Source organism: Pyrgilauda ruficollis, unplaced genomic scaffold, assembly GCF_017590135.1.
Source record: "Pyrgilauda ruficollis isolate IOZ18807 unplaced genomic scaffold, ASM1759013v1 scaffold127, whole genome shotgun sequence".
NCBI classification, from domain to species: Eukaryota; Metazoa; Chordata; class Aves; order Passeriformes; family Passeridae; genus Pyrgilauda; species Pyrgilauda ruficollis.
Window position 1 is genome coordinate 693,604 of NW_024511099.1, and position 12,283 is coordinate 705,886.

Here is a 12,283-nt window from a genome sequence, read left to right on the forward strand (position 1 = left end):
ACACCGGGGCTCGGCTCTGCCGTCCCCGGGACTCCGTGCTGCACACCGGGGCTCGGCTCTGCCGTCCCCGGGACTCCGTGCTGCACACACGGTGCCCGGTGCTGCCCGCTCTATTGCTCGGTGCTGCCCATACCGGAGCCAAGTGCTCGGTTCCCCTTGTTCGATGCTCGGTACCCCGGGCCCAGTTCCCGGTGCCTGGTGCTCGCTACCCTATACCCAGTGCCCCCTGCCCGGTACCCCGTGCCCGGTGCCTTGTACCCTGTACCCCATGCCCGATGCCCGGTGTCCGGTGCTCTGTGCCCAGTTCCCCGTGCTCGGTGCCTTGTACCCCGTGCCCGGTGCCTTGTACCCTGTACCCCATGCCCGATGCCCGGTTCCTGGTGCCCGGTGCTCTGTTCCCGGTGCCCTGTACCCGTGACCGGCGCTCTGTGCCCGGTTCCCGGTACTCTGTGCCCGGTGCCCGGTGCCCAGTGCTCTGTGCCCGGTTCCCGGTACTCTGTGCTCTGTTCCCGGTGCCCTGTACCCGTGACGGGCGCTCTGTGCCCGGTTCCCGGTGCTCGCTCCGGTGCCGGGCGGGTGCAGTGCCACCTCCTGGCCGCCAGGGGCCGCTGTTTGCGGGCCGGGCTCCTCGCGTCGCCCCGGGGGTTTCCGGCCGGGCGGGTTTGGCGGCGCACGCGGGGGCGGGGCGGGGCGGCCCGGCGCGGTTTGGGCGCTGCACCGCGGCAAGATGGCGGACAGGGAGGAGGCGCTGAGGGAGTTCGTGGCCGTGACCGGCGTCGAGGAGGAGCGTGCGCGGTTCTTCCTCGAGTCCGCCGGCTGGGACCTCCAGGTACCTTTGCCGCTGCCCTCTGCCCTCCCCGGCCCGGTGCGGGGATCGGCGAGCCGCGGCTCGGGAGGCCGCTGCGCTGGCGGGGGGCAGCGCTGGGCCGGAGGTCGGTGTCCCGCAGGCTCAGGCCTCGCCCCCGTCCGTCGCCGCGCTCAGCCCTGGCGGCGGGGCCGTGGGCTGGCTGAGACTGAGGCCTCTCCTGGTTCTGTCGTTCACTTTGTAGCGCGAGGTGAGGGCGGTGGGTCCGGGGTTTGCCGGGGTTATGTAGGTTTTCCTGGGACGCTGGTGAGGCTGTCAGTGCTGTCAGCAAACAAACTGAGGGCGAATCAGCTACCGTTCTGACCTGCTCCTGTCCCTGCTCCTCCTCAGACTGGCTGTGTTAATTTCCGAGTCTGCTCATGATGGCACAAAAGCTGCAGTTTCAGAGGAGTAATTTTGGCACAATTCCTGTGTAAGTGCTGCAGAAGAAGGGCCCTGACATTCCCGGACAGGCAGGGTGACATCCCTGCAGCACCGAGTGCCCTGCCATGACACAGCCAAATAGCACAACCTGCTGAGGCCTCAGCTCTGCCAGGAGCTGCAGCAGGGGAAGTGACAGGAGGTGTCTTTAGTGTGAGGTGCTTTAGGAGCTCCAGCGTGACAGATGCTTCAGCTGGGTTGTTTGTGTTCGTTTTTCCTGAGGAGCTTTGCTGGTTTTCCTTTCCAGATTGCTCTTGCCAGTTTCTATGAGGATGGGGGTGATGAGGACATCCTGACCCTTCCCCAGCCCACCCCCAGCTCCGTATCCAGAGGCACTGGAGCCAGGTGAGGAGGCAGCTTCAGCTCCACACTGGAAAGCTGGCAAAGCACACACACTCTAAAGCACTGGCTGTGTTCATTTTCAGGAGGAGTAGCTCTGTGTTTAGGTTTGCTTCACCTTGTGTGGCTCTCTAGAAATTGTGAGAACCTGAGTGTTTGTACACTGGCTGTTACTGCACAGCTAAGCCAGTTAGGAAAACTTGCCTCATTGCTCAGGAAAAGCTTGATTTATCTTTTGACACTAAAAACAGTCTGATAGTGACCTTTCATGTAAGCAGATCATATCTCAGCAGGAAGAATGTTTTCTCACTTTGTGTGACACCTGAGCTGATCAAGCTGAGCATTTTACAAAACAAAAATGTGAATTTTACCTTACCAAATCCCTTTGTAAGGGGATGCTGTCCAGTCCCAAAGAGGAGGAGCTGCTGCCTTTGTCATGAAGGAAAAGTTCTCTCGGGGGAGGTGCAGGTGAACAGAGCCCACCTTGCAGGAGCCTGTTGCAGCTGGGATGTTCCAGCAGGGAATGTGTCTGGAGGCTGACATCCTTCTTGCTGGGTTTTTGCAGTGACCACCGAGTAACCTCGTTCAGAGACCTTGTGCATGCACAGGAGGAGGATGATGAGGAGGAGGAGGGACAGAGGTGAGTTTGCAGCTGAAGGCTCAAATGCTGGGTGTTTATTCCTTCTGGGAGGACTTGCTGCTTGTGTACAGCTTCTTTGAAAAAAAACAGGTTTACATGGATATGAAATTCCTGTCGTGAAACATTTGAGGTTTGACAGGGCAGGTTTGTCAGTGCAAGCCTGTGCACAAGCACGTGCTCAGCTGTGCGAGCACCAGCTCTCAGCACTGGGAGAAAGCCTGAAGTGGGGTGTGGAAAGCCTGGGTTAAGAAGAGAAAACAGCCCAGATCCTCATTTGTGTCCACAGGGAATGGAAATGTGGGAATTATGCAGGGATTGGTTTTCTTACAGCTTGGGGTTTTGGGGGTTTGTTTTGGTCGGGGTTTTGGTTTTGGGTTCTTTTTTTTTGAAGTGTTGCTTGAGGGTAAGGTAATGGAGTGTGGAGTCAGAAATAAAAAAGCAGGGCCCCTTTCCAGGGGGAACATGGAGTATTAGTAGGACAGTGTCCTACAATGCCAGCTGTAAGTAGTTAAATACCCTTAAGGTTGACAGGCAAGGTAAATGGGATGGAACTGATGTATCTGAAGGGGTGGCTCAGCCTGGGTGGGCCGTGGTCTGCAGGCTGGGAGCTCACTCTGTGTGTTACAAGCCATCTGAAAGCTAATAAACCCAATCTTCCAGAAGTGCTTAATTGCACTTCACTGACTGTGCATCCATTGCTTCCAGCTGAGATCCACCCTTTGTGTGGCATGAACGTGTGCCTTCCCTCAGAATTCCAGCTGGATGTTGCTCTCTCAGGTCAGAGATTTGCTGGAGGCCTTGCTCAGCTGGGTAATGGAGCTGGTACCGGTGTTTGCAACTGGGCTTGTCCCTCTGGGCTGTTCCTCTCCCCAGGTCTGAGCATTGTTACCACTTCATTGCTATTGATCCAGGGGTAATTTACAGGAATTGACATAAAAAGAAAGTCTTTGCAGCACAGGAGCTTGCACGAGGCTGCAGTGGGAGACACACTGGCGGTAGCCAATGTTTGTGGACCCAGCGGGTTTCACTGAGCTGCCCAAGCACCAAGTGAGCCCTGATCCAGCCCGAGGCTCCTGCAGAGGCAGCAGGCAGGGCTGACAGGAGTGGGTGCTTTCTCTCAGGTTTTATGCTGGCGGCTCAGAGAGGAGTGGCCAGCAGATCGTGGGTCCTCCGAGGAAGAAGAGCCCCAACGAGCTGGTGGAGGATCTGTTCAAGGGGGCCAAGGAGCACGGCGCCGTGGCGGTCGATCGGACGGCCAAGAGCGGTGGCGAGACGAGCAAGCCCAAGGTGAGCAGGGAGGAGGTATTTCTTCTGTTCCCCGTTTCAGTTAAGGTTCCACCCTGCCAGCTGTTGGGTATTGAGGAGTCCTGGAATTATCTCAGCAGCTAAGTCTGGACTCCTCTTAGTGCAGCTCCATTTTGTGTGTCACAGTGGCAAGAAAAGCCGCTCTGTTGTGCCACATTTATTAACTTGCTGAAGCTGTCACTGCCTGCAGGGCAGGAGATGTTGCTGATGCCATGAAGTTCCCCCATTCAGGGGACATGTTCCCCACAGGGGTGGTGGGAACAGGAAAGCAGCTCTTTGGGTCTGTGTGGTTCTTTAACCCTGTGCCTGCCTCTCTCTCACAGCCTTTTGCAGGGGGAGGGTATCGCCTTGGGGCTACTCCAGAGGAGGAGTCGGCTTATGTGGCAGGAGAGAGGAGACCAAACTCTTCTCAGGATGTGAGTATCTCTGCTTGGGTTTGTAGCTGTCACTCCAGGGATTTCTCTGCTCCAGCTACTGAGCTTGCCAGCCCCGAGAGATACAAAGCTTGATAGAAATTCACAAGGACAGAAATACGGTAAATCCTGCTTCCTGTGGGATTTCCAAGCAGAGAATAATAGATGATTAGGTCTTGGGTAAGCAGTTTTCTGGTGATCTTTTAATTAAGAATCTGAGCTTTTCTTAGAAGTGCAGATCAGGAAAAATAGTATGCAAAGAGCATTGAGAAATCAACTCTTCTTTATCCATTATTGTATACATCCAATATGTATCCATAGATGGGAGCTGACAGCATCAGTTCAAGATTCCCTTGTGCTTGGTTTGTGACCAGACAAGGTTGTGGCTGTGGTGGGAGCCTGGTTTAGGCTTCTCACCCATTCCTGGCTCATCAGCCATATTTATCCAAAAGGGGACCATGGTGCCACCTTCTAGGAATTGACACCTGACCATTATATAAAAGCCAGTGCTTTGGGGTTTTCCCTTAGCTCAGAGAAACCTGCTGGAATGTTTTTGCACCTTGAAGCTCCTCTGCCCATCTGAAACTTTTCATTTTGCTTCATTTTTTGTTGTCACCAAGATGCTCAGTGAGGCTGATTGTTCTTTTGGGGCTGCTGCAGGTGCACGTTGTACTGAAGCTCTGGAAGAGTGGATTTAGTCTGGATAGTGGAGAGCTGAGGAGCTACCAGGATCCATCCAATGCCCAGTTCCTTGATGATATCCGCAGAGGGTACGTAGTGAGAGGGAGAAAAGGGACAGCTGTTTCCTGAAACATGAGTGTCTGTGGAATCCAGGCTTCTGAATCCATGGCACATTTCACCTGAGCTTTCTTGCAAGAAATTAGTTACCCTTAATATGGAACATTTCATTCAGGTAAACAGGGAGTGGGTTTGAAGTAAACAAACATACTGATATTTGTGTTGAGAATTTCTGATGCATTGTGTCACCGCAGGTGAGGGCCAGGGAGAAGTAACCTTTAATTTGTGCCTGTCAGTGGGGAGGTGTGCATCTGCCCTGTTAGTTAAGCAAAGGCTCTCTGTGATTCCTAAAATTCCACAGATCTTGGGCTTTTTGTCCATGTATTCCTGCTTTGCTGCCTCAGGCAGCTGCCTTAGAACACTCTCTTTGCAGGGAAGTCCCAGCTGAGCTGCGCAGGTTAGCACGGGGCGGACAGGTGAACCTGGACATGGAAGATCACCGTGATGAGGAGTATGTGAAACCTAAAAGTGTCTTCAAAGCTTTTACTGGAGAAGGACAGAAGCTGGGCAGGTGAGAAGATTGTGACACTGGTTTACTACATGTATTGTGAGAGAGTCACTCCAGCCTTGCAAGGTGGAGCCTTCTGATTCATCCTTCTGAAAGAAAGGCACTGGGTGCCTGTGGGATGGGAGGTGTTCCTCTAAGGGAACAAGGCTCACTGATGTACACTGTGAGGTGGCCCAACCTCTCCCTGCCAGGAGCCAGATCCCTGGTTTGCAAACCTCCGTGGTGTGTTGCATTGGAGCAGTGTTTCCAATTCACACTTCCCCTGTTAAATTGTGAGGACCCTTGGCACTAAAGGGAATGGTAGAGTTGAACTTCTGGACAAGTCCCTGCTGACTGGCTGACTCAAGAATTCTGACTTGCAGCTTGCTTGAGGAGGAGCCCTGGTAGCTGGGCCTGGCAGACAGTGAGCTTGCTGCCTGATCTGGCGCCCTGTAGCCGGGTGAGTTTGCTTTCTAACAGCTCACCTTGCGTCTCCTGTTGGCAGCACGGCGCCCCAGGTGATGGGCACCAGCTCTCCAGCCCAGCAGGCAGAGAACGAAGCCAAAGCCAGTTCTGCCATCGTGATCGATGAGGCGGAGCCCGTCACCAACATCCAGATCCGGCTCGCTGACGGCGGGCGCCTGGTGCAGAAGTTCAACCACAGTCACAGGTACGAGCACAACAGGGAACACAGGCAAGGCATAGATGGCCCTGCAAGGCAGGGAGCAAGTGCTAAAATCCTGGATAGCCTGCCAGAAGGAGCTGTGGGCATCCTTCTGTACAAGTGAAAGGGAATGAAGTTATTGTGGTGTTTTTAAGACAGTTGCTAACTGTTGGGTAGGATTTGCTTTCCAAATTGGGATAGATTATAGCCAGTGACCCAACACCTGGGAGTGTAAGTGATATCAGCAGAACTTTCCTTGATGTCACCTGTAAAAAACTGATTCTGTTCTAAAGGCTTTGGAAACTGGCAGATAATTAGGAACCTGGTTCAGTTACTCTGACTCCATTTAGGCTTTTTTATAAGGCTGTTCCCTGTGCTGAATGGAGCACCAAGGGATGCTCTTACCATAATTCTGTTCTATAGACGAGCAAAGTTGGTTTAGATATACCACTGTTTCACTCAAAATCTCTTGAAATCTTCTCACCTTCCTGATCTTGTAATTTATACTAATTCCTCCATTTTATATCAGGGTCAAGCTCAGGGCAAAAACTTACAAAAACCTCTGCCTGTGACTGAGTTCCAGAAATGGATCCTGTGTCACTGTGTGGCCGCTCACAGGAGCTGAAATCCTCTGGGTTCTGCTGTGTGTGACAAGCTCAGGAAGTGTCAGTTTGTTAATTGTTCATAGCAAAGGGTCTGGGGGCTTTCAGTTTCAAATGACCCCCTGACAACACAGACAGAGAACACCGAGCTGAGCCTGTAGCCCAGAAGGCAGCTGCTGCTATTCCACTAAACAGGAGCAGGTTGGATCAGAACAGCCTGGTGTGGCCTGTGGAGAGCAGGAATACAACTGCAGAGCTGCAGGGCTGCACGCCCTGGGCAGAGCAGTCACTTGTCCAGGCTGGGCAGTAACAGCATCACCCTGTGTGTTTGATCCCTTTGGACAGGATCCGTGACATCCGGCTCTTCATAGTAGATGCTCGGCCAGCGATGGCTGCCACCAGTTTCGTCCTCATGACCACCTTCCCCAATAAAGAGCTGACTGATGAGAACCAGACCCTGAAGGAAGCCAACCTGCTCAACGCTGTCATCGTTCAGCGGTTGACATAAAGGACCCAGCTCTGGCCACGCAGCTGCGGCGCACGGGGTCGTCTCCTCCCGCGCGCGCGCCGGCGCCGTGCCACGCAGGCCCACATCTGCTCCTAGCTCTGGGTTCTTAGGTCTTGGTTGGACTTTTTCTCTTTAGTTGCATTTCCCATGGGGTTTTTTGTGATGATGATGATGATGATAATGATGATCAGTGGACTTTAAAATAAAGAAGTGAAACAAATTCGTTTGGAAAGGAGCTGCAGCCTCTTGTGCCCCAGATTCCCCCAGGAGAGTTCAGTTACCTTGTGGATTGAGTTACTGCACTTGGAGAGGGGAGGAAGGCAAGGGGAAAGGGAACTCCAGGGAGCAGTTTCTGTCAGTGGACTGCTCACCACAGTCCTTTCTCTTCTCTCCAGGGCCTGCTGTAAAGTACTCCCTTTTTTTCACACATTAAATATAAGTTATCTGAGAATGGATGATCTGATTGTCAGGATAATGGTTCCACTCCTGTAAAAGCATTGTGGGGGACGTCTTTGTGAAAGAGCTCAGTGTGGGGAAAACTCCGACATGTGTGAGGTGCAAGGTTTAACACTTCCCATGCTTTTCTGGAGAGAAATCCCTGATGTTCCTTCCTTCAGCAGAACTCTTGGGGCATTCGTTGCGGTCCCCACCTGCTCTGCCTTCACTTTTTCTGACAGGACAGACTGGCTGCTTTAAATTGCTGTATTACATTTCTCTGAGAAACCCTGCTGCTGACTTCTTCTTTCCAAGAAGGCACAAAGCTGAATCAGCTTGAAGTGACTGGAAGTAAAAGGCAAACAGAGTCTGTCTTACCGGAAAGCAAGTTCTGTCCTGAGAGGTGAATTATTGAGATGATTGCAACAGCTTGGGTGGGAAAACTCAAGTCTGTAGTACCCTTTGATGTATTTCCTCTCCTCTGCTGAGGACTAACATAGCTGAACTGGAATTCTCCAGCATTGATCTGTTCTGTTTGTGTTTTGGCTCAGGTTTCCATCTTTTTCCCTCCTTTGAACAGTATCCAGTGGGTGAATTCCTGACGCCCAGACATGAGGCAATGGTAGCACTGGCATAGCTGTCATGGAGTATTGTCCCACGGCACTTTGCACTGCCCCTCAGCTGCTTCTGTCTTTGTTCAGGCCTTCCGAGCAGAGCCCAGAGCTGTGCTGAGTCGTGGGCTGCAGCCACCGGCCCCCTGGGAGCGGGGTCCTTGGGAGAGGCTGTGCTGCTGCCCTGCCGAGGGCTGGGACGCTCCCTCCCCATCCTGCCTTAGGCACACCTGAGCCCCGCGGCCGTTGAGCTGTCACTCCACTCCCTCAGCACTTGGAAACTTCCAGGTTCTCCCCTTGGTGCGAGCAGAGGGAGCTCGGGAGCAGCCTGGGGAGGGCCGGCAGGTTGGGCAGGTTCGGCGTGAGGAACTCGCTTGGCTGCCTGTAGAGCACAAACCAGAGAGCAGCCCTCAGCAAGGGCAATTTTACAGCAGTTTCTCAACTGAGAGCTGAATTAACTCACAATTTTCATTACTAAATGGACATAAGTGTGCGTAACAGCAAATTTGTAAATTATTGTGAAAATTGTCATTAAAAGCCCACAAACAGGAAAACAGTGTTTGACCCTTTCTAATAACAGCTGCCATCTGTCTCAGATTTTGGATCTTGCTCATTGAGGGTGTTTCCTCTTTGGGTTGCTCTGCAAGCAGACTTCTGTGCTAAGCTGTCTTCTACTAAATGAGATTCAACATCTCTGCAGCATTTTTAGATTATTTTTTGTGACAGGAGAGCTTGGGGTTCATCTGCCTGTGCATCACTTACTAGTGATGTGTGATAAACTATGTGAACCAGCAGGGAGAATTGAGAAAGGGAATTTCCCTCGGAGCTAAGTAGAGTCACAACTGCCTTGTGGAGTTCTTGAATCCTGATCTTCACATGTGCCATTCTGGGGACTTGGGACAGCATTTCCAGAGTGCTGGACAGGGTGCGCCCCTAGACCCAGAAAGAAAGTTTATCTAATACAGAAGGGGTGCAGGTTACTTGTCTCCCGTTTCTGCATTTGTAAGCCAGGGCATCAGAGCACTGAGGTGCTGTCCAGCTGCTGTCTGGGTCTTTGGATGAACTGGCCACGTTGGTGCCCCCAAATTCAGGGAGCGTTGGCAGCCAGACAGCAACTCCTCCAGGCTGCTGATCCCAAGGGTTTGCTGTGCAGATTCTGCTTAACGATGGGAATTTTCACATCCAGCTTTGCTGTCAGCTCTCTCCTTGCCGGTGGGAGGGAAAGGGGATAAACCCAGGGGCTCAGGGATTTTTCTCTGCCAGGAAGAGGGAATTTTCCCTGGAGCCGGAGGGTGGCAGTGCTGCAGAAAAGCCGCTCCTCCTCCAAGGCTTCTTTGAGGAGCTCTGCCGACTTCTGCTGGGAGCTGCACCTTGTGCTGCGCTGCGTCCGAGAGCACAGCTGGGACTGCCAGCTCCTCCTGCCTCTGATTCTCTCCTTGCTTTTTGTAAGTAATGAGCAGTGCTTGTCTCCTGGTGAGCAGGTCAGCTCTGCCCCACTGCCCGAGGGAGGGCTGAGGTGGGATCAGTGACCAAGGTAGACCTGTCTTCTTCCAAACCTGACAAAAGAGCCTGTGGAACCAACTGGAAGTGACAGACATGCAATCTCCTATATTAAACTGTTTCCTTCTGTGAGATAATGAAGTGTTTAGCTATAAAATTAAGCTATAAAGCAAAAATGATAAGCTAATTAAGGAGAAGGGGTAATACACCAGAAGAGAAAAAAAAAAAAAAAAAGACAGAAGGAAAGAGACACCGTGATTTTGTAAAGAAAATCACCTTGTCACTTGCACAGTCACATCCCTGGAAGAATTCAAGGTCAGGTTGGACAGGGCTTGGAGTAACCTGATCTAGTGGAAAGTGTCCCTGCCTGTGGCAGGGGGTTGGAACAAGATGAGCTTTAACATCCCTTCCAACCCAAACCACTCCTTGATTCCATGATTCTGTTTGATGGTGTGCCACTGCAGTAGACAAATCCTTATTTCTGACACTTGTGTAGCTTTAGACTATTAGTGAGTTTGACTTCCTCCCTAGTAAAATCTCTTGCCTTTGTCACACTATTTCTGTGTTCTAACAAAATCATAGGCCAAGATTAGGCTTTTCTGAAACTGATATTTATGGTCACAAGAAAAGTCTTCTTTCCTCCTTCTTTGTCTGAGAAGTGCTTCCCTGTGAAATTTTCCTTTTTTTCTTCATTGCTCATTCTCCTACAAGGAGGTTGTGTCTGTATGCCTGGCCTTTCACACCCCAGTGTTAAGGCAGTGCTCCACATCTCATGTGAAAACTCAACTTCTTTTCAATTTCTGGGTTAGATACAGCTCAGTTTCAGGACTGTGCTGTTCCATCTGGAGCTGATGTCTTTCACTGTATCCAACTATTTTTCCAACTGCTGCATTTTAACAGTTTTCCTCACTTGGGTAATTGTAGAACTTCCTGGGATTTTTTCCTTTGTATGCAGTTCTTTGTTTCCTCTTCTTTTCTTTCACATGTCCTCGTTGCTAAGGTTTAGTTCCTGTGTTTTCTGATAGCATTTCGTACCATTTCCTGGGAACTTTGCCTCCCCCTCTGTAATGCTGCTTTTGCTGTGGGATGTTTCCTGGTCTGTGTTTCTTACATGCATAGTGCTCTGCTTGCCTCAGGAAGTTCTGCTGTCCTAGGGCCATGTAGTTTTTCAGTGATCCTGCTGTAGGAATACCCATTTCTAGGTATAGCTGTACCTTCAGCTGCCTGTTCAGTTAAAACAAAATTAACAGCATGAAGCAGCAAGTTTTTATTGTCTTGTTTTGGCCCCAAACTTGACTAGCTCAGCTGGCAGATAAATGGAAACCGCATAAAAGATATGGAGAAAGAAATCCCAGTGGGCACAGCAGCCCTACTAGAGGATGACTTGAAATTTAGAACTTATTTTTTTTTGTCTTCTTGCTTTTTGTTATAATGAATTATATTCAATTTAGTCTTTGCTTCTCATTGTTGGACAACCCTACATCCTTCCAGAAAGAAATGTGACCTTCTGCTTCTTGAATAGGTCTTCAGCTCCCTGTGTCTTGACTTAGAGGAGTGATTAAAAGGATGTCAGTTTGCTGCTGGGATGTTATCTAGGAGTTCAGTCAGGAGGTTTTCTTTTGAAAGCAGCTCTGCTTTACAGATCCTTTGTTACCAAGAAAAAGGACCTTGAATTGAGGTCTCTTCCGATTCTGTTGTTAGACTGGAAAACGTGCTCAGGGGATTGATGTCACAGTCACATAAAACAAGATGCTGTGGGGCTCTTCAAAGCCCAGCACCTCGAGGGGAGGAGCTGTGATACCTGTGTTAATCCTTGGGCAGGAGCTGCTGTCTGTGCAGGAGTCTGCTGTTCAAGGTACCTGCATGAGGGATTGCTGGGTTGTGAAAGGAAGAGGGCCAGCCCCTTACTGCTTCTGAATGGCCTTGCTGGTGAACCAGATGGAGGCTGGTACTCTTCAATGAGAGATTTAATTAAGCAGTGAAGCTGCTTTTCTTACCAAGTTGTGAGTTTCCATTGGTGCTTGTGTGGTGAATGTGGCATCCTCCAAGGCAGGGTGTCTGACAGCCACTCCAGGCAGGGCTGGGAGCTGGAGCCCACATTTCTCAGCTCTGCCTGCTGCCAGGAGTGCTTTCCTGGCATCTCAGCTGCATTCCCATGAAAGAAAAGCCTGACAGCTCCCCTCATGCTGGGAGACTCAGAGCAGACTTCTCTGAGCTGTGTGTTTGTGTACCTGTCCTGCAGGCACAGGTACACAAACACATCACTGCTCTGCGTGGTGTGAGGAGAATCAGCCATGGCACACAGGCACTGAATCCTGCAGAGCTGGGTCTCCTCTCCCACATCCTTGTGAACGAGGTCCCATTGCCCTGCCAGATTTATGGTGTGCTTCGGGCAGTTTCATTTTGCCTCAGGAAGGAAAAAAGACTAAAGTGATTTGATGTCTGCTGAGAGTTCAGCTGCAAGTCTCCTCCTTGCTCAGGTAAGAGGTGCACGTGCTGTGCCACATGCCATGGCCACACCTGGCTGGCACAATGGCCCTGGGAGCTGGAGCAGTGTGTCACTGCAGATCACCTGGGGACTTCCATGGCTTCCAGAGTGCTGAGTGGGCTCTGGGGCAGCATTGATGGGCGGCTAAACAAACACACACTGTCCAACCAAGGGAGCAGCTCACTGCAGGTGCAGGCCAGGTGATGGG

General features: G+C 51.4%; 1 protein-coding gene across 1 annotated transcript; it reads left to right on the forward strand.

Annotated features, from left to right (window-relative positions):
* The first annotated feature begins 695 nt into the window (after nt 1-695).
* NSFL1C (NSFL1 cofactor) lies at nt 696-7,261 on the forward strand. Its single transcript, XM_041458341.1, has 9 exons — nt 696-829; nt 1,533-1,630; nt 2,190-2,264; nt 3,386-3,551; nt 3,893-3,985; nt 4,643-4,752; nt 5,154-5,291; nt 5,773-5,937; nt 6,879-7,261. Exons 1-9 carry the CDS (start codon nt 728-730, stop codon nt 7,039-7,041), a joined length of 1,110 nt encoding a protein of 369 aa, XP_041314275.1. The 5' UTR covers nt 696-727; the 3' UTR covers nt 7,042-7,261.
* The last annotated feature ends 5,022 nt before the right edge of the window (nt 7,262-12,283 follow it).